General features: G+C 37.3%; 1 protein-coding gene across 1 annotated transcript in view; it reads right to left on the bottom strand.

Moving 5' to 3' along the window:
• Window positions 1-390: 390 nt before the first annotated feature.
• LOC309508824 (uncharacterized protein) overlaps window positions 391-27,274 on the bottom strand; it is a 37,487-nt gene continuing 10,603 nt past the window's right edge. Inside the window, 42 exon segments of the mRNA XM_082183293.1 lie at window positions 391-717; window positions 2,531-2,669; window positions 3,784-3,879; window positions 5,341-5,445; window positions 5,542-5,838; window positions 6,011-6,214; window positions 6,303-6,611; window positions 6,801-6,925; window positions 7,006-7,171; window positions 7,291-7,474; window positions 7,623-7,819; window positions 7,924-8,042; window positions 8,135-8,261; window positions 8,346-8,735; window positions 8,812-8,902; window positions 9,330-9,475; window positions 9,561-9,737; window positions 9,819-10,061; window positions 10,153-10,408; window positions 10,495-10,631; window positions 10,714-10,837; window positions 10,925-11,130; window positions 11,210-11,289; window positions 11,375-11,684; window positions 11,801-11,971; window positions 12,071-12,220; window positions 12,377-12,495; window positions 12,592-12,730; window positions 13,208-13,311; window positions 13,395-13,493; window positions 13,583-13,646; window positions 13,748-13,840; window positions 14,139-14,247; window positions 14,355-14,382; window positions 14,472-14,628; window positions 14,708-14,851; window positions 14,935-15,135; window positions 23,999-24,012; window positions 24,360-24,498; window positions 25,663-25,758; window positions 26,750-26,854; window positions 26,950-27,246. Coding sequence (XP_082039419.1) covers window positions 701-717; window positions 2,531-2,669; window positions 3,784-3,879; window positions 5,341-5,445; window positions 5,542-5,838; window positions 6,011-6,214; window positions 6,303-6,611; window positions 6,801-6,925; window positions 7,006-7,171; window positions 7,291-7,474; window positions 7,623-7,819; window positions 7,924-8,042; window positions 8,135-8,261; window positions 8,346-8,735; window positions 8,812-8,902; window positions 9,330-9,475; window positions 9,561-9,737; window positions 9,819-10,061; window positions 10,153-10,408; window positions 10,495-10,631; window positions 10,714-10,837; window positions 10,925-11,130; window positions 11,210-11,289; window positions 11,375-11,684; window positions 11,801-11,971; window positions 12,071-12,220; window positions 12,377-12,495; window positions 12,592-12,730; window positions 13,208-13,311; window positions 13,395-13,493; window positions 13,583-13,646; window positions 13,748-13,840; window positions 14,139-14,247; window positions 14,355-14,382; window positions 14,472-14,628; window positions 14,708-14,851; window positions 14,935-15,135; window positions 23,999-24,012; window positions 24,360-24,498; window positions 25,663-25,758; window positions 26,750-26,854; window positions 26,950-27,246 — 6,474 coding nt within the window. The 3' untranslated portion in view covers window positions 391-700.

Raw genomic sequence — 27,274 nt, 5'->3', positions numbered from 1 at the left:
TAATGTATGTGCCAAGCTTTATGAAGCTCTTAAAATAGCACAAGTGACAAATGTTAAAGATGCCACACTTTCCTTATCCAGTGTTAATCAACTCCCTCCTTCCTGACTCCTCCTCTATTTAACATCTCTGTTGGAGCCACTGCATCATCTTGAGAAACAACAGGCACTTGTCACATCTCTCCCAGTTTGTCTAATGGACAGTTCCCTTGTCTGAAACGTGTTTGCTAGCTTTATTTGCAACCATTATGAAAGGTAAGTCAACATCATGTTATCTACAGATTTTATTTGATTGTATTTTTTTTTACATGTATGTTAAGGGCCTGTTCTGACCTGTTTTAATAATTTTTGTAAGAAGTTATTGTTGAAGTTTTGGGAAAATGACCTTCATAATTGTGGATTTCATTGCAGACATTTTATTTAGCTATTAATGTTCATAACTACATTAACCAGCACACCTAATCTTAACAAATGGCAATTTATGTAGTGGTCTGCTAATGCCTGAAAAAAATAGTTTTAGCAAGTATTTTTACTCTTTAATTTGACTTTGTAAAGCACACACAGTTTACACCACTAGTGACAATGACAATTTAGTTTTAAAATAACACAATGTGGCAGATGTTTAATTTGCACGTTTTCTTTATTCTATTTCGAGACTAATGGATTCAAAGCGACACACAAGATTTTGAGAGATGGGAGAGCTTCATTCCTCATCATGTCCTTTCTGTTCAAAGGAGAAAAAAAGACAAAGATGTAAGATTAATTTATCTTATTTCAAAATATAATACATTTTGCCCATAAATATAATTGTTTAAAATTATTTTCCATATTTCCTTGCAAAATTTGATTGCACAGTAGGAAAATGGAGTTGCTATTAGCTCTGCTTATCAAGGGTTTTCGAAGCAACATCATGTTATTTTCCACTTGAAAGTTATGAAATATTATGTGGGTAGGTTTCCAGAGTCAAATAGTTACTTTAAATTTTAGTTTGCTTTGGAGTTAACCTGTTAAGCTTTACCAGTGCGTGGACGCACTGAAGCGTTTTTTTATTTCATGACAGCCTTCGACAAAAAAACGTCCCTCGGGGCTTTTAGCTAAAAATTTGCAGATTTTGAGAAATATTGATATATTCTCATACGTTTACATCAGATTTCTATAGACAGGAATAATATTTATTGAATTTATACCCAAATGCGTCGATGTAATCATTATGAGCGCTTGATACTGTGATGTACTGTGTTTTCAATCCATACCAGCAGCCTGAGGGCGCCCTATGCACAGTATGTCCATATATAGAACAGATGAAGAAGAGCCATAATCATGTGACATTCCAGGAAGCCCCAAACACATACACAGCTAACAGAGATCGTTGTAACATGCAGATAAAGACGTTTTGAAGACAATAAACATGATTGCAATGATATTTGATTTGCCTGTGTTCTTCGAGCCATGTCAGGTATTTTTATAATAATAGACTATATTTATAATGTAATGCTAATTGATATAGACTTTATCATCGTGCAGAATACTATAAAATAATATATTTTCTGTCAGATTTTTTTATCTGAAGCCAAATTAGATCACAGAAGATTATTTAAAACACTCGACTTGCGTTATAAAGTAAGTTTGGAGCACAAACATGGTTTTAATCTCAGATATTGTCGTGTATTGATGGTGTGCTAAGCTAACATGCTAGCTAGCTGCTAGGTGCACCTGCCACCTATTCTTTTATGATTTTTTTCTAAATAGGAATGCTTACTGAAATGTTTCTTTATTCAAGAAGGGCATTTGATACAGTTTCAAATGTGAAGTGAGAACTTTGATAAAAGAAATTAGGGATTGAAACTCTATGAATAGCCTGTGAAAAGCCAGTCGTTAGTAATTATAATGCAGACAAAATAAATGCATATTTAGAGCCATAACCAGGCCGGAGAGGTGTGAATGTGTCCAGGAGAGACTAACACTGAATGGGGCTCGTTTGCACCACAAAACAATAGAGACAATAGACTGAATAGATGACATAGATGACAATAAACATCAGTTTGCATTTTAGAGTCTAATCAAAATAAAGTCTTATGACATGATCTTGAAAAACATTCAACTAAATACAGAGTTTTAGACTTTTTAAATTTTTTATTTAGATTTTAAATATAACATGGTCAGACATATGGCTTTAGCTGCAGTGCATTTCTAGATTGCTACAGTGCCAACTTCAATTTTATTTTCATGAAGATGTTTCATAAAAATAAATTTCTAATAACTTTACAAAACTTTGAAGCTATTTATAAAAAAAAAATTCATTATGACAATAATTAATTCTACATTTACAATAAACTGCCAGCTGTCAGCTTTCAAATGAGATCATACTTGTGCTTTTAGTACAAAGGGTTCTTGAACTGTATCTGTTTTAGTTTGGGTATGCCATTTCTTGGGATTTTTCAAAAGTGGGGTTGCAGCTTAACAGGTTAATGTTAATGACAGTATGCACCACACCTTCCAAGTCATTTAACATTTGTTTGAAAACAACCAATACTTGCCTTGGATCCTGTATCACGGCTCTTGGCTCTCAGCTTGTTGACCTGAGATTCAGCAATATCAGCCCTCTCCTCTGCCTCATCCAGCTCATGCTGTATCTTACGGAACTTGCCCAGATTTGCATTAGCCTGTTCCTCCTGTAAAAACATGGAGATATTTTCTCAAGCAATCCCATGCCAAGAAAATAAGTCACAATATTTGGTCACGCTTCTGATTAGGGTCTAATTCTCACTATTACTAACTATTAACTATGACTTTTGCCTTAATACACCTCCTAATTACTGCTTGTTATTAGTTAGCCATTATTTAGAAAAATAGTAGTTAATGTTATCGCCTTGGACTAAAACTAACTGAATTCGCTCACACGGGGTATAACTACTTCCCAATTGATTTATTTTGCGTAATTTTTGTACTTTGTTGGGAATTTTTCCCCACAATGTTACACTTATTGGTCAAATATGACCAGCCTACAAAAAAAAGAGTATAAATCTCTTGTTATGCTATATTATCACCAAATATTGGATTCAATCTTTTTGTCAACTTGTTTTCTTTCAATTAGGACAGGTTTTGTAATCCTTTTTGGAACTGATTGATTGTAGGCCTCATTGATCTGACCTTATGCACCTCAGTTTTGAAGTGAAAAAGGCAATATTTGTGGATAATTTTGTCAATATAAAAAAAATTATGAAATTGTACATGCCACAAATGGCACAAAGTCAAACTTGTGTAGTTCCCGGTCAAATATGAAATATGATGTTCATCATGTTCACATATGATCATGTGTGCAGGCCTCGTTGATCTGAGGATAAAGTTAATCTCTGTTAAAAAGAGAGATTATAATACGTAAAATTGTTGTGTGTGTGTGTGTGTGTGTGTGTGTGTGTGTGTGTGTGTGTGTGTGTGTGTGTGTGTGTGTGTGTGTGTGTGTGTGTGTGTGTGTGTGTGTGTGTGTGTGTGTGTGTGTGTGTGTGTGTGTGTGTGGTAGCTTGAGTGTTGGTCCGAGGCCTTTATCTTTGCAAGCGATCAATCAGTTTAAAAAATAAATACAAAACCTGTACTAATTGAAAGAAAACAAGTTGACAAAAAGATTGAACCCAATATTTGGTGATAATATTACATAACGGGTGATTTACAAGCAATTTTTAAAAGGCCGGCCATTTTTGACCAGTAACACCAAAGGTGTTTCAACACAGCTTAAGGGTAAAGCATGATTAGATGCATACGTTTTTACTGAAATGATCTTAAACATACCGCCTCCTCAGCAGTTCTTTTGTAGGATTTGACCTTCAGCTGGAGTTTGTCCACCAGATCCTGAAGACGTGCCAGATTCTTACGGTCCTCCTCAGTCTGCATATAAAGTCAGGGTTGGGGAGTAACGGAATAGATGTAACGACGTTACGTAATCAGGTAACTGTAATTCGTTACAGTTATGTCAAAAATACAAAGTAATCAGATTACAGTAAAATTTTTTACATTTTGTAAAAAACAGGAATGCTATCAGGATTACAATGGTTTCACTTAAAACTAAATAAATTAGTATTTTGACATTATAATGCTATATTGACAGCGTGGATCCCAGTTATATCCGTGGAGATATCCGTCAGGCTGGCCAAAAATAATAAAAATAACATTCTAATTAATAGCTTATGGGGTCGCAGGTCAATGAGAAATAAATAATTAATATGTTGATTTTTATAAACACACGGCACTCTCATTTCACAGTAAAACACAACAAACGTGCATTTTCAGAAAAGGAAAAAATATGCCTAGAGCATCTCCTAGTGGTCATTATATAAAACACAGAAAAAAAGGAATAATAGCTTAATAACTTAATAGTTTTCCAAAAATATACACAAGCTTAACAAAAATTATTCTGATAAGAATGTCTTACAACATGATGGAAATCTTAACGTGTAATCTTTTTAATCAGGCACTAATTTGCATACTCTCATTAAGCTACACAGTGGTGGGGTCCACTTGTTTAAGCAGCAATGGAGGCAAAACAGATCCAAAAGAAATTTCCAAAAGGAGAATTAAAAACAAAAAAAGAAGGAAAGAAAAGTACCGTGTGGGAGCATTTAACTGAAATAGTTAACCAGGACGAATCAAGTGATATGCGATATGTAACGGCTTGTGCAGCGCTGTATGTATTTGACAATAAATTCATAAAGCCTATATCCAGCCTTTGCTTGGGATGAATGTATTTAATTTCTTGTGTGTGTGTGTGTGTGTGTGTGTGTGTGTGTGTGTGTGTGTGTGTGTGTGTGTGTGTGTGTGTGTGTGTGTGTGTGTGTGTGTGTGTGTTTGTTCTGGAAAGTTGCAATGACGGAAACAGTGACAATTTATGTTTGAAGGGAGTAAAGCCTGTGTTTAGGCTATTAAGGAAATGCAATGTTACCATATCAACACGCTTAACACTGAGAATTAGAATAATTGTAATGTGACGATTCGGTTGATGTTAGAACTGATCCGCACATCTCTAATTGACAGCTGGTTCTGTTGCCAGTCATGACTCATGTGAGCCACCTACTGGTGCATGACAATCATTGTCATAAATATTGCTTTTTTCTTTATGTGACCTTGAAGGAATCCAAAAGTAATCAGATTACATTACATTATTTACTTTCACTTTGTGGTGCTTGGATTACGTTTCTAAAAACCTTTTTTTTAACTGTAATGTAATACATTTTTAAAGTAACCCTCCCAACTCTGTATATAGTCAGAGCATAAATTGACTTGACCACAATTTGTTGTTTTATAAAATCTTTGCATGAATAAAAATAAATTTTTTGTGCCAAAAAAAGTGACCTGGTAGGTGAGCTCCTTGATGCGTCTCTCATATTTACGGACTCCTTTCACAGACTCGCTCGCCTTTCTCTGTTCAAGTTCCACCTCATTTTCCAGCTCTCTGACCTAAGAGATGTGTAAAAGGGTTAGCTAATCAAACAAAAGTATTTTAATGACAGAAAGAAAACAATAGACTTGTTTTCAAAAACTTGAGCAACTTACTCTGGATTCCAGTTTCTGGACCTGCTTCTTGCCTCCCTTCATGGCGATCTGCTCAGCCTCATCCAGACGGTGCTGCAGGTCCTTGATGGTCTGCTCCATGTTCTTCTTCATGCGCTCCAGATGAGCACTGGTGTCCTGCTCCTTCTTCAGCTCCTCTGCCATCATGGCAGCATCAGTGATGGCCTTCTTGGCTTTTTCCTCAGCATTCCTGCACTCCTGCACTGCCTCCTCAACCTCAGTCTGAAGCTGAGTATTATCTCCCTCCAGCTTCTTCTTCTGGTTCAGCAGGCTGGTGTTCTGAACAATGTTGACATTCATGTAGTCTCTAGTTAATATTGATACTAAGAATGGGTTTAAAGGTTTTATTCATCTAATATAGATGTGTCATATTGACATTCATATAGTTTTTTGATGATATTGTTTACTAAGAGGCTTTATTTTGCATAGTATTAGTACAGATGTGTCATACCTGAGAATGCAGGAGCTGAACTCTCTCACTGACATCCAGCAGTTCCTGCTCAGCCAGTTTCCTTCCTCTCTCAGTTTGTTCCACCATGGATCTCAGCTCATCCAGTTCAGCCTGCAACAGATTGTTGCGTCTCTCCACAATGGCGATGTTCTCTTTGAGATCATCATTAGCACGAAGAGCATCATCTAGTTGCAGTTGGGCATCCTGTAAAGTACAAGTTTTACAAATGAAAAGACTAAAGAACTATGTTCACCTAATCATTATAAAATCTTGATTTGAAGATTCTTCATACTTTGAGATGTCCATGAAGACCCTTGAGTTGTTTCTGGGCTTCTGATGCCTGTCTGTTAGCCTGGCTGAGCTGAATCTCCATCTCATTGAGGTCTCCCTCCATCTTCTTCTTCAGTCTGAGAGCTTCATTCCTGCTGCGAGTCTCTGATTCCAGTGAGCTTTGCAGGGTATCCACCACTCTCTGCTGGTTCCTCTTGGCCTGCTCCATCTCTTCATCTTTCTCTGTCAGCTTACGTTCAATATCAGCTTTGACCTGATTGAACTCCAGCTGAGCTCTAAGTATCTTGCCTTCCTCATGTTCAAGGGAACCCTATGAAGAGTAAAATGGGTGTTTGTTATAATGGAGATTTAAAGTTTTTGTTTAGCCCTGTGTTGTGGGGTGGGAAGTGACCTCCCTTAAAATAATCTGGAATGATCAATTGCTTTAAACAACAGCTTGATTTAAATCAAAGAGTTGTCCAATAAATAAGAACTTTGGGGAAAATGGTTGTTCTTTTACCTCAGCCTCCTCAAGAGCAGTTTGTATCTCTTGTTTCTCCTGCTCCAGTTGTTTTCGTAGTTTCTCCAGCTCATGAATATTCTTCCCACTCTCACCAAGTTGCTCAGTGAGGTCAGAAATTTCCTCTGTGCAATAGAAATAACATGTGAGCTCACAAATACACGCAATTAAAGTAATGATTTGGAGTTGTAAAAACCATTCTTACCTTGGAGATTCTTGTTCTCCCTCTTCATGCTCTCCAGGTGGTCCAATGACTCCTCATATGAGTTTTTCAATTTAAAGAGTTCAGTGCTCAGAGATCTAGCTTCTTTTTGGGCACTTTCCAGTTCAGTTTGGGTCTCCTCATACTTCTGCTTCCACTCAGCCAGGACCTGGTTAAATTTTACAAGGCCAAATGATCAATGAGAGCAGTGCAGTTTGCTGGTATTTTGTTTTGTAAATATATGGCTAATTTTTCCAGCTAATGACAAAATGTACTTTCTCTCCTTACTTTATCAAAGTTTCTTTGCTTCTTGTCCAGAGCGGCAGCAGCAGCATTGGATCTCTCAACATCCACCATGAGATCTTCAATCTCATTCTGCAGCCTGTGCTTGGTCTTCTCCAAAGAGGAGCATTTAGCATTAACAGCTTCCACAGCTTCTTCTGCATCTTGCAAACGCTGAGCCAGTTTCTTCCTGTAATAATTCAAATACAAAGGATAGTAAACATCAGAAGTAGCATTCATTAAACTGTATTTAAACGTGTTTAAAAGGCCACAAAGTATTGCAGAAAATTCAGTAAAGACCAAACTCTTTTAACATTTAAATATTGTTTGTTTCTTACTTTGCTTCCTCCAGCTCCTCAGTCCTCTGGATGGCATCAGTTTCATACTTGGTTCTCCACTGAGCCACTTCAGAGTTTGCCTTGGACATACTACGCTGTAGCTCAGCCTTGGCTTCTTGCTCCTCCTCATATTGCTCCCTCAGCAGATCAGCATCATGACGAGCAGACTGAACTGCATGGGCCAGGGCATTCTTAGCCTAAAGACAAACAAATATTTGCGGCCAGTTGTTTATTATTATTACAATAGTGAATTTTTATGTCTTTAACAAAAACTTTAGACTTAGAAGGAGATTTTGAAAACCTTGATTTCTTCTTCGAGCTGTCTCTTGAGGTCTTCAATTTGCTGAGTGCTGGACTGCTTGCCTCTGGTTAACTGAGACACCAGGGAGTCTTTCTCTTCAAGCTGTCTGGCAAGTTCACCTAAAATGCAATATTTAAAAACAAAAATTGACTTTTTTCCAAGCATCACTATGGTACAGTTGGTAACATAAGACAATATTTTGTGTTCTTACCATTTTCAGTTTGCAGCTTGGCTTTTTGCATGGTGAAATCATTGATAGTGCGCTGACCTTCCTCAGCCTTGGTTCTGTACTCACTCATCTGGTCTTCCAGAGTTCTGCACATTTTCTCCAGGTTTGTCTTGAGGATAAATTATATCGTAGTTGATTGCTTTCTTTGACAACACATAATTTATAGACTCTATGCATAATTTCTCTCACTCACTTTTGCCTTTGCAAGCTGCTCCATGTTGGAGACCACATCGTCCAGTTCCAGTTTGAGTTCACTCTTCTCTTTCTCCAGCTTCTGCTTCACTCTCTGGAGGTTGTCAATCTGCTCTCCCAGATCAGCCACACTGTCTGCATGTTTCTTCCTCAGTGTAGCAGCAGTGGCCTCATGTTGCAGAGTGGACTCTTCAAGGTCTCTGCGCAGTTTCTGGAACTCAGCTTCACGTTTCTTGTTCATCTCAATCTGGGAAGCAGTGGCTCCACCAGCCTCCTCCAACCTCTCACTGATCTCCTCCAGTTCTCTGGACAGATCAGCTCTCTGTTTCTCAACTTTAGCACGGGCAGCTCTCTCAGCCTCCAGCTCTTCCTCAAGCTCTTCAATTCGGGCCTGGTAATGTGCATAAATTAAAATTTTAAGTTATATATCCAAATGTCTTATTAAGATTCATTAAGACAAAGTTTACCTGCAACTCTTTCAGTTTTTTCTGGAGTTGGGACTCCAAAGCTTGTCCATCTTCAATCTTGCTATTGAGCTGGCTTATTTCAAAGTCCTTTCTGCCAAGTAAACAGGATGACACATGAATGATTACATGAAATTTCAAATTACAATATCAGGTAACACTTTACAATAAGATCCCATTAGTTAACGTTAGATAATGTATTAAACAACATTAACTAACAATAAACAATTTTTTAAAAACTTTGTTAACATTAATTTATAAAAATACAACTTTTCACTGTTAGCCTGTGAGCTCAGGCCCATTTAATAATATTAACAGTATTAACAATATTACATTTTTATTATGTTAGTAAATGTTTAAATTTACATTAAGATTAATAAATGCAAGTATTTTTCAATATTATTTCATGTTAAATAATATAGTTAACTGAAGTCAAATGGAAATGTATTAACCAAATATATATTTTTAATATTAAAATTGGATTTTATATTTTATATTTTATAGTATATAATATATATTACTTCTTTATCCGCTCCTCCATCTGCTGCTTATCATTTTCCAAATCCATCACATTCTCTTGAGTCAACTTCAAGTCCCCCTCAAGTTTTCTTTTAGCTCTCTCAAGATCCATGCGAATTTTCTTTTCTTGTTCCAGAGAACCTTCAAGCTAAATTTCAACCACAAAATTTGTTACACAATTACTTTATAAAGCTTCTCATTTTTATTCTAGTGTTGTGTTTTCTGGCTCTTACATCATCCACTTGTTGCTCCAGTTTGGTTTTTGCTTTAGTGAGTGTGTTGACTTTGTCTTCCTCACTCTGGAGGTCATCCAGCGTTTGCTGATGGGCCTCCTGAAGAGCTTTCTTTTCCTTGGTCAGCTTAGCGATGATCTCATCCAAAGCTGCCATCTCTTCTGTCAGGTTTTTAACCTGTAGAAAGGTGTCATTGTATCAAGGGACTCTTAACACACAATTCTAACATCACTAACAGGTTCAGTGTTGAAAACTAACCTTGTTCTCAGTGGCATGTTTCTCTTTCTCTACTTTGGCCAGAGTGAGCTCAAGATCATCAATGTCTTTCTTGAGTTCAGAGCATTCATCCTCCAGCTTTCGTTTCTTTGCAGTCAGCTCAGAATTCATTTCCTCTTCATCCTCCAGTCTCTCAGTCAGCTCTTTGAGTTTGGCCTCAAGCTGGATCTTGCTCTTGATCAGACCCTCACATCTCTCCTCAGCATCTGTTAGATTATCTTGCTCCTATCAACATTAGAAAAAAAAGGAAAACTTGTTTTATTTTCTGACCTGTGAAAATGTGAAAGTGCAAGGTTGTATTCCCATGTGAACTTACAGTCTGCACTGCAAGCTGCAGGTCGTTCTTCTCTTGGAGAAGAGAAACCATCTTTTCCTCAAGCTCCTTTCTGCGGGCTTCAGATTTGGCATAAGCCTCCTTCAACTTCAGGAATTCCTCCTTCATGTTGGCCATTTCTTTCTCAGTCTCTGCACTTTTCAGCAGAGGCTTGATCTTGAAGTAGAGCTTCATCCAGGGCCAATTCTTGACACCCATGAAAGCACGTACATTCCACTGGATCACCAACAGAGCATCTCTGTAGATATTAAAAAAGAATATTCAGTCTTGCATTATAAATGTAACTTGGAGAATATGTTTAAGATTGAAAAGCTCAAATCTAACCTTCTTTCCACAATTTTCTGGAACTCAACTCTTGATAGAAAACCACGAGCCCTGGACTGAATTCCAGTTATAATAAGTGCAAGACGGTCATCTCGCATCTCTTCAAGAGTACCCAGAAGACCAGCCTTAAAAAATACCTAAATAGTAAAGAATTTTGCATCAAAAAGGATGACAATGGAAAAGTGGTTTTGGCAAAAGTTTATGTTAATATAATAATACCTTTGTATGTCCTAACTTGTACTGGTTGTGATCGATGTCCAGAGAGCCCAGAAGTTTTTCTGCACCCTTCTTGTTATCAATAAACTGTCCCTCAGGGATAGCAGCAGGATTTAGGATGCGGTATCTACCAAAGAAACAACACGCATTAACAATTATGGAGTCGTACATCATTATTTTGTAAGACATAAAAGTCATTTGGTTTCATACTAACCGTTGTTTGAAATCTCCATACAGGATCCTGTTGGGGAATCCCTTTCTGCAGATCCTGATGCCCTCCAGAACACCGTTACAGCGCAGCTGGTGCATGACCAGAGGATTCTCCATTGCCCCAGGAGTCTTGCTCTCATTGGGGATGAGGCAGCGCACAAAGTGAGGGTGAGTTGACCTCAAGTTGGTCATCAGCTTGTTCAAGTTCTCCTGTTGGTAGACCATAGAGGATTTGGATTTATATGTGATAAAACCTTGCGAGACAAAACAGTGTTACAATATTTCGTACCCTATGAAGGGCTGACACTGTCTGGAAGGAAGAACCCTTCTTTTTGCTACCTTTGGCAGCCTTTCCTCCAGAATCCGCAGCTGTGAAATAAATGATTTTTGTTATTATTAAACAGTAAAAGTAGTGCTTATTATATTTTCATGTCACACTTCAGTGTGTACTAACCTGAATCAGCACTAGCGTAATTAGCAAACAGAATAGACAACAGCTTTAGAGTTGACTTCTGGAACAACCCTACAACCGTCTCATTGAGAGGGTCCTTGTTCTTCACCAGCCAGTTTGAAATGTTGTAGTCCACAGTACCAGCATAGTGAGCGAGGCCAAAATGGGCTTCTGGTCTGCCCTTGACAATCCTAGGCTTCTGGAAGTTTGGATTTTTCCCCAAATGGTTGTCATAAAGCTTAGCTTTAAATGTTGCATCACTGGCTTTGGGGAACATGCACTCCTCTTCAAGGATGGACATGATACCCATGGGCTACAATGAATTGTAGATCGTGGAAGTCAATATATTAGTTTGCCACAGTTAATGTTAATACTGAAAATAATAATTTTTCCCCTCACAATAAAATCAGCAACATTATATTCACCCACCTTCTCAATAAGCTCAATACAAGCCTGCAAGTCCATGCCAAAGTCAATAAACTCCCACTCAATGCCCTCCTTCTTGTATTCCTCTTGCTCCAGCACAAACATGTGGTGGTTAAAGAACTGCTGCAACTTCTCATTAGTGAAGTTGATGCACAGCTGCTCAAAGGTGTTGAACTGCAGGTGGAATATATTGTATAATCACAATGGTCAAACAGGTTGCACTGCTTCTTGGATTTGTTCTTAAATAACAATAATAAGTTGATTTCAACTTACATCAAAAATCTCAAATCCAGCAATATCCAACACACCAATGAAGTACTGGCGAGGCTGTTTGGTGTCCAGGGATTGGTTGATTCTCACAACCATCCAGAGGAACATCTTCTCATACACTGACTTTGCCAGAGCACCAATAGAGTAGTACACCTAATAAAGAAAAGATCGAATTTTGCAGAATTTGACACATTGCAAACTAGAGAGCGATTTTTTCAGAGATATTAAAGATTTTGTTTGTATGTCTTGGAAAGCAAACTATGATGTTGAAAACTGTAATGACCTGTAGATAATTATTTAATTTATTACCTGCTGGACACTCTGTCCCTTGGTGACCCACTCATTTCCTACTTTGACTCTTGGGTGACACAAACCCTTGATCAAGTCAGCTGAATTTAGGCCCATTAGGTATGAGACTTTGTCAGCATCTACATGTTAAAAAAGAATACAGAGCTAAGAATATATATACAACATGTCTTAGACTTTTTTTCCCTTATGAAACTGAGATTCCAAGTTATACTGACCCTCAGTCCCATCAGCCTCGGCCTGTTCCTCTCTTTGCTTCTGTTTGAACTTCATGTTGCCATAGTGCATGACGGCGCCAGTCAGCTTGTAGATGCTGTTCTTTTCTTCATGGGTGAAGCCCAACACATCGAACGCTTCCTACAGCAAATGTATGGAGCATGTTAAATTTCATGGCAATTGTTTCATGTTCTTCTTTTTGGCAAGTACATTAAATGTCTTTCTTTATACTTTTTATAGAATAGACTGGCCAAGAGAATAAATTATTCTCTTTCAAGTCGTTCTAAACCTGTATGACTTCTTCTGTGGAACACAAAAGTAGAGCATGTTCACGCTGTTCTTTTCCTCACACAATCACATGACTTCAGAAAAACATGTTGTATGGACCTTTTATGATGCTTTTTTGTACTTATTGACAGCCCCTGATTATTATATGCTTTTATTGTACGGAAACCAGACAAATTATCAATTCATATTCCACAGCAGAAACGCAGTCATACGAGTTGTCAAATGTGCTAATGATCACTAAATTGCAAATGCTGGGTGAACTATTACTTATAATATTTTATAATGTGGTATCTTGTATTGTAAGCGGCCTATGTTTTGACAAACACCCACATCAGTGGCCATCAGCTCGTCACCGTCATTAATAGAAGCCACTTGTGTTTCTCCTTGGGAGATGAAAGCGTAGTCATAGGGGTTGTTGGTGATGAGCAGCATCTCTAAGTAGAAATGGGAACATAGATCAGAAAAGACTCTTCTAATTAGAGATGGCAATGTTAATAGATATGATGGGTAAGTTTACCAAGCAGTTCTGGTCTTCTTTGGGACAGAATCTGATAGAAGATGTGGTAGTCTCTCTCAGCCTTGAGCTGAAAAGTGACACGAGACTTCTCCAGCAGATCTAAATGATTTGATGAATAGATGAATATCAAAACAGTTATACATTTCATCAATGTGTGATTTGTTGGAATGATGTTGGGCAGTACTTACAAGTCTCAATGTCAGCAGAAGATAACTTTCCACTGACGCCAAAATGGATACGGATAAATTTACCCTGTAAATAAAGCAATAAATCATATAATACATAACATGCTCATATAACATATCATGAAAACCAATATAGAATAACAACACCAATGTAAAAACCCCACGTACAAATCTGGAGGAGTTGTCATTTCTGATGGTCTTGGCGTTACCGAAAGCCTCCAGAGCAGGATTACACTGGATGATTTGATCCTCCAGAGTACCCTGAGAATCATATTTTATTAACTAAGTGTGTAAAAAATGTGATGTATCTACTTTTCAGTTAACAGCCATGCATATTTTCTGACATTATGTCGTCTTGTAATGATAATAATAATCCATAGAGAACCTAAGTCACAGTAGTAAAAAAATAATGAAAAAAATTTTTTTTTGTTTGTTGACATGTAAATGCATTGCAATATGGTACAAGTAAGGGAGTATCAAATTATGACATTTTTTGTATGCTATGCTATATGGAAGGTATATTCATCTATAATGAGCCATTTTTGAGGAAATTAAGTACCTTTTTCTCCATTGATGGATCCTTCTTGCCAGGCGATGCTGCTGCAATGCTCGCAAAGTACTGGATTACTCTTTTAGTGTTCACAGTCTTTCCAGCACCGGATTCTCCACTTAGAATAAAAATGGATAATTAAAAGACTGATAAAATGCAGCATGGAAAAAAAAAATAGTGGTGAAAGTAGGAATATTATGCTATGTCATCATATGTATTACGTACGTGATCAGGACAGACTGGTTTTCTCTGTCTGTGAGGGAACAAAATATAAGAAACTTAGCATTTAAAATGGCATTAGAAATTAGATCTCTAAAAAATTACTGCAAGTCAGATCATCACCCGACAGCATGTACTGGTAGGCATTGTCTGAGATGGAGAAGATGTGTGGAGGGGCCTCAGTTCGTTTCTTTCCTCTATAGGCATTGACGACTTCCTGGTTGTACACTGGCAGCCACTTGTAGGGGTTCACAGTGACACAGAAGAGCCCAGAGTAGGTCTGTAAGAGATTCACAGAAGGTTTAGATCTACTCATCCACGATAAAGAGAACGTGTGAGTGTTTTAAGACTCGACTCACGTAGATCATCCAGGCTGCGTAACGCTCTTTGAGGTTAAACAGCACAGCGGGCTCGTGCAGGAAGGTGAACATCGCCATGTCCTCAATTTTATCAAACTTTGGCGGGTTCTGGGGGTGAACATCAATCTCCTTCACAGTTACTGTCTGTGGATAACACACAAAAATGTTTTGACAGTCACACTGTACTTCTGTCTACAATCTACAACAATGCAGAGATTAGATCTTACCTTCCCGAATTCAGTGTCAACAGTGACTTTGTCACCGTCTCTACTGGTGATGGAGGCTTTGACGTACTCAACTGCAGGGTCGGGCACAAAGCATTCTTTCTTCATGTCGAAGGGGCGAGTTTGGGCCTCCAGACGCTCCTTGTCTGACTTGCGTAAGAACGGGGCAGCTGGCCCGAACTCTGCCATCACAGCATCCCCCATCTTTCAATCAGTCTGAGAAATATGACAAAATTATCTTCAATTAAAACTTGTTTATAATTAAAAACTATATGTGATGTGATCAGGGAAAACCCACCACGTGGTGAAATTTTACCTATTACAGGTTTTGATATCATATGGAAGCTGGTATCAAGCCCTTTCCAAATCTGTTTTTATTTGTATCATAGTTTGTTGGTAGCAAAAGTTATGTTTATCTGAAGTCGGCCGATCGCTATGATTTTCTGGAACGGAATTTTGAGAAAAACAGGTTTAATTAACTGTCACCGTCGGGACGCTTGGCACTCTTTTTTTTAAACAGGATTGGCGCGAAATGCGCACTAATACACATTCACTGTACATGTTATGTGGTTTATTTTATAGGTAAACTATCTTTGTAGTGTTAAGAGACGGACAGGTGTATGGGATATACGGCAATTGTTTTTTTTGTTTTTTACCTCTGCCGGGCGTTAGACGCGTTAGAGAAAATGGTCGCATAGAATGCATTAGAGAAAGAGAGTATTTTCAGCTTGACACTATCGCTGTTTTTCTGCACACAAGGGAATTTTGCCAAGATATTTTCAGAGATATGAGAAAAGATGTTATAGAATAATAATTTAATGAAAAAAATAATTTTGATAAAAAACTGACATTCAAACTATTTTGGAATTTACTGAAAACGGCCCAGCGCGACATCCGACGGGTTTTCCCAGATCGCATCACATATTGTAAAAATAATAATAAATTAAATATAATTATTCATAAAAAATAAAATATTTCTAATTATTTCAGGGTGTCCGCGGGGTCTTAAAAGTATTAAAAGTTGATAAATCAGTTTAGAGAAAATTTAGGCCCTTAAAAATTATAAAATTTTCAAGGTATCAAGATAAAAAAATCAAGGTATTAACTTGTGGATCATCTTTTCATTATGTATATTTGTCCAAAGAGGTTGTATGCTAAAGTTTGCCTGAATTTAATCATTGCATCGGCGAATAGTGGGATTCTGTGTAGTTTATTTATGGAATCCCGCTAGATGTGACGTCATCTGTTACCGCGCTCGCTGCCTGACTGCACTGCTGCGTGATCGCGCATATGTCTCTCTACGCCCGGCTGTTAAAGGGATGGTTCGGAGTAAAATAAGCCTAGGGTCCTTTGCACCATGACCTCGAGCCAAACACCCCCCAGAAGCTTTTTTTTCCCTTGGTTGAACATTATTAAAGTTAGAGCTTATTTAGAGATATCAGCCGGATGGCTTGGTGCAGGCGCTAACGGATCCAAGGATGTATCTCGTAAATTACCCCACTAATAATGCCCAGAATGGTACCAAACTTCTACAGTAGTACAAATAGGTTCTGTACTCATAAAACGAGGCATTGGAAAGTTTGTAAGTACATCAGGAGTTTATTTAAATAACACTTGCCTGACGGCTAATGCTACCGCTAACCTGGACGTCGACGTCACTTCAGTGGTTTGAGAAAAGCACGTAAAAGTCCTGGCAGAAAACGATGCATAAGGATGTAGTGTAACGACGAATTACTATTTTTTCCGAAGTGTTAACAAGTAAGTGTTAACTAATAATTGTTATAAACTGGTACTACCAACAAAATATTAGTGCATTCCTGGAACTGGGTGTTGTTACACTACATCCTTATGCATCGCTTTCTGCCAGGACTTTTACGTGCTTTTCTCAAACCACAGCGCCACCCAGTGCATCTAATTATAACTTTGAGCTAGTGCTTGGATTTATCATGGATTCACAGCATTTACGGCCAGCAAAGCAAAGTAGTAAAATTCAAATAGCATTTTATTTTTGTAATAATAATTACAGATTTAATATTCGTGCACACCCCTAGTACTGACACTCTGTGTTTGAAAGACTTGCTCTGGTGCATCAAATGAAGCACTCCGTAATCACAGGTAAACTGTCTGACCAGTCAGGTGTTTGTCATGAGAAGTGTACCACAAAAGAGCTATTATTTGCAGACAGTTATGAGAGTTGATTTTACAAATACATCTTTTGAATATACTGTGTGAACTCGAGGTTTATTTTCTCACTTCCATACGTTTTTTTCAATTGTTTTGTTTATTGGTCTAATCTGGTTTCTGGTTTCTCTTTCTAATAAACCTTGCATTGGGTTAGTCACTCAGTGAATTCTCTTGTGCTTCATTTCCACCTTTCTGAATTATGTTGCATTGATAAGGAGTTATCTCAAACTAAGACTGTTTAGTTGTGCTATCTTACAATCAATATATAGTAAATGTAAGGTGTCGCCGATGTAACGGTTAAAACTTGAAGTGGCGATGAGGTCTTAAAATGTATGGAAGGGGTCTTAAAAAAGGTCTTAAAGCGGTCATAAATTTAACTTCAATATTCGTGTATATACCCTGTATTTATTGGTCTTTAAACTGACAAAAATACTGCATATGCATACACACACATATATACACATGTTAACCTTTATAAAAGCATGCCTTACCAGATGAAAATCCAAACCCAAGAAAGTCCAAGTCCTTTCAATAAAAAAGAAATATCATTAATGAGAAGTCATCTTATTCTATTGTTCAGTCCACATGAACAATTTAATCTAAATTATATGCACTCTTACCTTTAGATTGCACAATGATGTGGGCTTGCAACGTTGTGCTGTAATTTATCTCTTTATATAAAGGCACAATGAGTGTGACGTTGACCATCTGTATTTGGTTCGGGTCACTTGTGTGTGTGTTGCTCTTTTTGGAGTCACAGTAGTTTGGCATGTGGTGTATGGCGGTAGTGCGAAAGTATCAGAAAGGATTTGAATCACAATGATGCTATTTTTGTCCCATATGTATATCTTCTTTTTTAAAGATATCAGATATTCATATAATTTTATACTGAAATTTACACCTTCACTTTCATATTTTGTGGTTAGTTTCATAGTGCTTTTTATTTTTTTATTTTTTTTATGTACGTAAAGCATTATAGAGGTGGAGACTCTTGTAAATAATGTATCTTAACCATAGTTAAACATTTGCACAAACTTTTTTTTTATAAAATTGTACAAAGCTTAATTTGACAGTTAGATTCCAGCAATAATGTGCTAGGATGCTTTTCTAGAACTGTGTGTCATTTTCTGTCCTCAAAGAGACACAGGCATGCACTGAGAATTTCACAGGTTTATCTTTGTGCTCAAGGATAAAGACAAGGTAACAATGCCTCACGAGCAAGACGGCTGTCACGGAACAGTAAAATTGTCAGTAGACAGCTGTAATGGGAACAATGAATATCTGCACTTGCGACCTTTTGTTCTCGCCTAATGCAGAGACAGCTGCAACTCTTGCTTGTTCTTGTTTGTTCCTATGACCTTTCTTGATTTCCCACAGCTATATCCATCATATGTGTTTAACGGGTTTATCAAGTTCATTTACATTCATTCTTCCATGTTCACCCCATTCTTTCTTCAAAAAGATTTTTCAGCTTTACAAAGATTCCCAAAACAAATGCGTGAAAAGTATTCTGTAGGATACAAAATGTATTTTGTATGTTTACTAGGGATGTAACGATACATTGTTATATTGAGATATCACAATATAAAAATGTGACTATGTGTATCATTGATGTAAACGATATGATTTGCAATATAGTTAGTTTTATCCAATGCTCAGCTTACTATATTTATAAGATTTAATTCACCCAAAAATGTAAATTCTGCCATCATGTACTCACCCTCATGTTGTTTCAAACCTATAAGATTTTCTTTCAACTTCCAAACACAAATGGAGATTATTTTTCTGAAGATTATTTCTGTCCTTCCATTTAAAGTCGATTCCTCTAAAACTTAAAAGACCCAAAAAATGTTATAAAGGCATACAAATATTCAAACAAGTGGTCTGATCCAAGTCTTCTGAAGATGCACAATGGCTTTATGATAAACAGATTTACGACGTGCATATACTGAATTAAACACAGATGTTCAAATGATTGCGCGAAAACAACATGAGAGCGAGTAAATGCAGAATACAATTTTTTGGATTACTAACCATTTAGTTTGTGAAGTCATTTTGACACGTTTTGTTGTGATTAGGACTGTGATTGATCATCTGATCATCTGAAGCATTGATCATCTGAAGTGCGTACGCTCTGCCGGCACTCCTCAAAGTGAAAGCGCAAACATCATTTAAATCACCATAACACATGAAGTTTGAGTAGTATGATTATTCAAAGCGTTTTAGATGGTTTTATCTTATAGTGCATTAATAGCGGGAGAGGCGGGACATACAGTGGGGAGAACAAGTATTTGATACACTGCCGATTTAGCAGGTTTTCCTACTTACAAAGCATGTAGAGGTCTGTAATTTTTATCATAGGTACACTTCAACTGTGAGAGACGGAATCCATCCAAACAAAAATCCAGAAAATCCCATTGTATGATTTTTAAATAATTTATTTGCATTTTATTGCATGACATAAGTATTTGATCACCTACCAACCAGTAATAATTCCGGCTCTCACAGACCTTTTCGTTTTTCTTTAAGAAGCCCTCCTGTTCTCCACTCATTTACCTGTATTAACTGCACCTGTTTGAACTCGTTACCTGTATAAAAGACACCTGTCCACACACTCAATCAAACAGACTCCAACCTCTCCACAATAGCCAAGACCAGAGAGCTGTGTAAGGACATCAGGGATAAAATTGTAGACCTGCACAAGGCTGGGATGGGCTACAGGACAATAGGCAAGCAGCTTGGTGAGAAGGCAACAACTGTTGGCACAATTATTAGAAAATGGAAGAAGTTCAAGATGATGGTCAATCTCCGCCACACTACGCCATCATGGATTAAAATTCTGCAGCGCACGCAAGGCCCCTCTGCTCAAGCCAGTGCATGTCCAGGCCCGTCTGAAGTTTGCCAATGACCATCTGGATGATCCAGAGGAGGAATGGGAGAAGGTCATGTGGTCTGATGAGTCAAAAATAGAGCTTTTTGGTCTAAACTTAACTCGTCGTGTTTGGAGGAAGAAGAAGGATGAGTACAACCCCAAGAACAACTTCCCAACCGTGAAGCATGGAGGTGGAAACATCATTCTTTGGGGATGCTTTTCTGCAAAGGGGACAGGATGACTGCACCATATTGAGGGGAGGATGGATGGGGCCATCTATCGCGAGATCTTGGCCAACAACCTCCTTCCCTCAGTAAGAGCATTGAAGATGGGTCGTGGCTGGGTCTTCCAGCATGACATCGACCTGAAACACACAGCCAGGGCAACTAAGGAGTGGCTCCGTAAGAAGCATCTCAAGGTCCTGGAGTGGCCTAGCCAGTCTCCAGACCTGAACCCAATAGAAAATCTTTAGAGGGAGCTGAAAGTCCGTATTTCCCAGCGACAGCCCCGAAACCTGAAGGATCTGGAGAAGGTCTGTATGGAGGAGTGGGCCAAAATCCCTGCTGCAGTGTGTGCAAACCTGGTCAAGAACTACAGGAAACGTATGATCTCTGTAATTACAAACAAAGGTTTCTGTACCAAATATTAAGTTCTGCTTTTCTGATGTATCAAATACTTATGTCATGTAATAAAATGCTAATTAATTACTTAAAAATCATACAATGTGATTTTCTGGATTTTGAAAAATTACAGACTTCTACATGCTTTGTAAGTGGGAAAACCTGCAAAATCGGCAGTGTATCAAATACTTGTTCTCCCACTGTAGCTAGCACCGGGAGCGCCTGTGCGTGCGCGGTTTGTCTGTGTAAGAGATCCAACGAATGCCTGCATTGAAAGCTTGAGTACTGCGTGAGGGAATTTTTCAGTTTCAGTGACATTATTAAATTAAACTACTATATTTAATGTTGAATAAAATGTATAATAATGCAATGGGGGAATATTTGTGGGTCCTGATAATAATATAATATAATCGATAATATAAAAAGAATAAATATATACAAAAAATTGCGATAAGTATCGTATCTTGAGTTCAGTATCGCAATTTGTCATAGTTACACCCCTAATGTTTACAGAAGTTAATATATTCTAATTACATGACATCAGTGTTACCGTTTCTGTACATCAGTTAACATGAAGGTGCTTATAATTATTTCTTCTTAACAGAAAGAACAGGTCAAACTAACCGTCTTAGCCCCAGATCTGTTTCTAAACAGCTCTACAGCGTTTATTTGTTGTTGAGCCGTGTGAGACATCACTCAAGACCTTTTGTGAGGTTTCTGGCCTGCCTTGACCTCTCGTCCCTCAGTTATTCTGCACCCTCTCAACAAGCACCTTACTTAGTCTTATCACTTGGGCAATCTATTCTAGGCCCCTCATCCTTTACAGAGCCTCATTCTCAGCTGTCTTTTTACTCTGGTTTATCAGCACTCAGGAGCAAGAATGGAAGAAATGAGAGCAACCTTATGTCTAATAACGTTTGTAATCGGAGCTTCCCTTTGTCACTGGGTGCACTAGAATGGTCTTGCATCTGTTGGGATAAATAGGAATCCATTGTGTCTCTACTTCTTGTCTTCTTCTTCAGACCATGCAGCTAGTTTTGCTAAAAAAAAATTTGACTTAAAAGCTGGAGTAGGTGTAATTATTAAGCATTAAATAATGGTACATTGATTAAATGCAACAGTGAAACTGAAACCTTTTATCTTTTCTTTGTTAAAATTAAAGTGTAAAATGTAAAAATGAAAGCTAATTACATTTTTAATAAAATTCAATGATACTAAAATAACACTGGATCAAAAGTCTGAAACCATATTCAATAATATGTGATTGAAAATATATTTTAAGTTTCCTGAAGTCTACCAGGGGTGGGATGGTTTGGGGTGGGTTCCAGATTTGTATAGTTGCTTTTTGCTTTGGATTTTTTGATTTCTTGTCCTTAAAAAAAATAATTAGAAAACTCAATAAACAGTTGTTAACAAGAGAATTTGGAAAAAAATTATGTAAATGAGTTCAAATGAGTATCTGTGTGACTATTTCTAGATCACTAAATTAAATCTGACATTGATCATGTGACTACTTTGTATAGATGGTCAAAGTTTCAGTGTAAGCACATGATGCTCTTTGGAATGATCAAGTTTTGTTTGTCACTTCAAGTGCTGCTGTGTCGATCTATGTCGATAAAACCACTTTTATTTAAAAATATGTATTTTGAAAAATATAAAATATGCATTTAACTACTGGTCTCAGACTTTTTGAAACAATTGAATATTGCTTAACATTTTGGTATGGTTGATCACCAAGTGACACCCTCTGGTGGTGGTAGCTGTACACTGCAATTGTCAAGATCATCCGCACATAATCATGACAGCTAAGAGCAGAGATAGGCAACGTTGGTCCTGGAGTGCCACTGCCCTGCAGAGTTTTGCTCCACCCATAATCAAACACACCTGAACAAGCTAATCAATGTCTTCAGGATTGCTATGGCTACATCCTTTTACTGGATTGGTACTAAACTGCAGGACAGCGGCACTCCAGAACTGACGTTGCCTATCCCTGTCTTAGAGCATCCAATGAGCCAGGCTCTTAACTTCAGCGTGCAGTTGACATTTTGAAATTATATAAATAACATTTTATAACTTTATTTTATTTATTTAGTATTTTACATGTATCCAAATAAAAAAATATATTTCATATTATTTCAAACAATTCAATTCTAAATATTGTATAAAAAAAAAAGTTTAAAAAAATTATTCTCTAAAAATGCACTCTGACCAGTATGGGTTTTCTGAATGCATTGCATCATGTGCCCAGGCTAAAAGCTTGACGGATAGCCCCAGTGTGCTTCAAAGCAGTGACTCATATAGTGTTTGAAGTCTGTTGCTGTCCCTCAGAGAGCTGACCGAGGGGCCATACCCTTCAAGTTGTCTTGTTTACATTGCATTGTTTCCTTTACTTTAGCCCTGAGGACAAAGATAACCTGTTACATTCCTTTGAGTGATAGTATGTAGGACATGTCTCATCTGTAGACGTCCATCACTTGCATGAACTCTTACTACTTAAGTTACATTACCTAATGCCTCCTCTATGCTATGCTTATGATATTGTTTAACCACCTTGAACTTTCCTAAGCTATGGCTACCTCTTATTAAACAATGTTAATGCACAAATTAGCCCCATTTTTTACATTGCCAATATGTCTAAGAAAAATGGTCATTGTAAAGTTTATAAAAGCTTTTTATGTGCGTCAGAGGCTCCTCTCACATATAGTAATGTATGTGCCAAGCTTTATGAAGCTCTTAAAATAGCACAAGTGACAAATGTTAAAGATGCCACACTTTCCTTATCCAGTGTTAATCCACTCCCTCCTTCCTGACTCCTCCTCTATTTAACATCTCTGTTGGAGCCACTGCATCATCTTGAGAAACAACAGGCACTTGTCACATCTCTCCTACTCTTTGAGTAGTTCTGTAATGGACAGTTCCCTTGTCTGAAACGTGTTTTGCTAGCTTTATTTGCAACCATTGTGAAAGGTAAGTCAACATCATGTTATCTACAGATTTTTTTTACATGTATGTTAAGGGCCTGTTCTGACCTGTTTTAATAATTTCTGCTAGAAGTTATTGTTGAAGTTTTGGGAGAATGACCTTCATAATTGTGGATTTCATTGCAGACATTTTATTTAGCTATTAATGTTCATAACTACATTAACCAGCACACCTAATCTTAACAAATGACAATTTATTTAGTGGTCTGCTAATGCCTGAAAAAATGTTTTTTTACTCTTTAATTTGACTTTTAATTTGCACACACAGTTTACACCACTAGTGACAATGACAATTTAGTTTTAAAATAACACAATGTGGCAGATGTTTCATTTGCACATTTTCTTTATTCTATTTCGAGACTAATGGATTCAAAGCGACACACAAGATTTTGAGAGATGGGAGAGCTTCATTCCTCATCATGTCCTTTCTGTTCAAAGGAGAAAAAAAGACAAAGATGTAAGATTATTTTAACTTATTAGAAAATATAATACATTTTGCCCATAAATGTAATTGTTTAAAATTATTTTCCATATTTCCTTGCAAAATTTTATTGCACAGTAGGAAAATGGAGTTGCCATTAGCTCTGCTTATCAAGGGTTTTCGAAGCAACATCATCTTATTTTCCACTTGAAAGTTATGAAATATTATGTGCGTAGGTTTCCAGAGTCAAATAGTTACTTTAAATTTGAGTTTGCTTTGGAGTTAATGTTAATGACAGTATGCACCACACCTGCCAAGTTATTTAACATTTGTTTGAAAACAACCAATACTTGCCTTGGATCCTGTATCACGGCTCTTGGCTCTCAGCTTGTTGACCTGAGATTCAGCAATATCAGCCCTCTCCTCTGCCTCATCCAGCTCATGCTGTATCTTACGGAACTTGCCCAGATTTGCATTAGCCTGTTCCTCCTGTAAAAACATGGAGATATTTTCTCAAGCAATCCCATGCCAAGAAAATAAGCCACATTTTTGGTCACGCTTCTGATTAGGGTCTAATTCTCACTATTACTAACTATTAACTATGACTTTTGCCTTAATACACCTCCTAATTACTGCTTGTTATTAGTTAGCCATTATTTAGAAAAATAGTAGTTAATGTTATCACCTTGGACTAAAACTAACTGAATTCACTCACACGGGGTATAACTACTTCCCAATTTATTTATTTTGTAAATTTATAATTTTTGTACTTTGTTGGTGTTTTTTCACACATTGTTACACTTGTGTTCCCGGTCAAATCATATTATAATTATATATATATATAAATCTCTTGTTATGCTATATTATCACCAAATATTGGATTCAATCTTTTTGTCAACTTGTTTTCTTTCAATTAGGACAGGTTTTGAAATCCTTTTTGGAACTGATTGATCGTAGGCCTCATTGATCTGACCTTATGCACCTCAGTTTTGAAGTGAAAAAGGCAATATTTGTGGATCATTTTGTCAATCTAAAAAATTTTATGAAATTGCACTGTTTATCACACTAGTGTGCTCTGTTTAACCAGGAAGTTTGTTTTGAAATTGTTTTATCTTGTAAAAAATGGTACAAAGTCAAACTTGTGTAGTTCCCGGTCAAATATGAAATATGATGTTCATCATGTTCACATTATGTGCATGTGTGCAGGCCTCATTGATCTGAGGATAAAGTTCATCTCTGTTAAAAAGAAAGATTATAATACGTAAAATTGTTGTGTGTGTGTGTGTGTGTGTGTGTGTGTGTGTGTGTGTGTGTGTGTGTGTGTGTGTGTGTGTGTGTGTGTGTGTGTGTGTGTGTGTGTGTGTGTGTGTGTGTGTGTGTGTGGTAGCTTGAGTGTTGGTCCGAGGCCTTTATCTTTGCAAGCAATCAATCAGTTAAAAAAATAAATACAAAACCTGTACTAATTGAAAGAAAACAAGTTGACAAAAAGATTGAACCCAATATTTGGTGATAATATTACATAACGGGTGATTTACAAGCAATTTTTAAAAGGCCGGCCATTTTTGACTGGTAACACCAAAGGTGTTTCAACACAGCTTAAGGGTAAAGCATGATTAGATGCATACGTTTTTACTGAAATGATCTTAAACATACCGCCTCCTCAGCAGTTCTTTTGTAGGATTTGACCTTCAGCTGGAGTTTGTCCACCAGATCCTGAAGACGTGCCAGATTCTTACGGTCCTCCTCAGTCTGCATATAAAGTCAGGGTTGGGGAGTAACGGAATAGATGTAACGGTGTTACGTAATCAGATAACTGTAATTCGTTACAGTTATGTAAAAAAACAAAGTAATCAGATTACAGTTGCATTTTTTACATTTTGTAAAAAATGGGAATGCTATCAGGATTACAATGGTTTCACTTAAAACTAAATAAATTAGTATTTTGACATTATAATGCTATATTGACAGCGTGGATCGATCCCGGTTATATCCGTGGAGATATCCGTCAGGCTGGCCAAATAAAAAATAAATAACATTATAATTAATAGCTTATGGGGTCGCAGGTCAATGAGAAATAAATAATTAATATGTTGATTTTTATAAAGACACGGCACTCTCATTTCACAGTAAAACACAACAAACGTGCGTTTTCAGAAAAGGAAAAAATATGCCTAGAGCATCTCCTAGTGGTCATTATATAAAACAATGAAAAAAAGGAATAATTGCTTAATAACTTAATAGCTTTCTAAAAATATACACACGCTTAACACTGAGAATTAGAATAATTGAAATGTGACGATCCGGTGCGGATATTTAAATCAGAGAAAATCATGTTCGAGTGGGTAATGTTAAATTCGGTTGACGTTAGAACTGATCCGCGCATCTCTAATTGACAGCTGGTCCTGTTGCCAGTCATGACTCATGTGAGCCACCTACTGGTGCATGACAATCATTGTCATAAATATTGCTTTTTGCTTTACGTTATTTACATATGTGACCTTGAAGGAATCCAAAAGTCATCAGATTACATTACATTATTCACTTTGTGGTGCTTGGATTAGGTTTCTAAAAACCTTTTTTTAATGAAGTTATTATTTTTAACTGTAATGTAATACATTTTTAAAGTAACCCTCCCAACTCTGTATATAGTCAGAGCATATATTGACTTGACCACAATTTATGTTGTTTTATAAAATCTTTGCATGAATAAAAAGAATTTTTTTGTGCCAAAAAAAGTGACCTGGTAGGTGAGCTCCTTGATGCGTCTCTCATATTTACGGACTCCTTTCACAGACTCGCTCGCCTTTCTCTGTTCAAGCTCCACCTCATTTTCCAGCTCTCTGACCTAAGAGATGTGTAAAAGGGTTAGCTAATCAAACAAAAGTATTTTAATAACAGATAAAAACAATAGACTTGTTTTCAAAAACTTGAGCAACTTACTCTGGATTCCAGTTTCTGGACCTGCTTCTTGCCACCCTTCATGGCGATCTGCTCAGCCTCATCCAGACGGTGCTGCAGGTCCTTGATGGTCTGCTCCATGTTCTTCTTCATGCGCTCCAGATGAGCACTGGTGTCCTGCTCCTTCTTCAGCTCCTCTGCCATCATGGCAGCATCAGTGATGGCCTTCTTGGCTTTTTCCTCAGCATTCCTGCACTCCTGCACTGCCTCCTCAACCTCAGTCTGAAGCTGAGTATTATCTCCCTCCAGCTTCTTCTTCTGATTCAGCAGGCTGGTGTTCTGAACATGGACAATATTGACATTCATA

The sequence above is a fragment of the Leuciscus leuciscus genome (assembly GCF_965113295.1).
Source record: "Leuciscus leuciscus genome assembly, chromosome: 11".
Lineage (NCBI taxonomy): Eukaryota > Metazoa > Chordata > Actinopteri > Cypriniformes > Leuciscidae > Leuciscus > Leuciscus leuciscus.
This window is presented reverse-complemented; position numbering and strand designations above follow the sequence as displayed.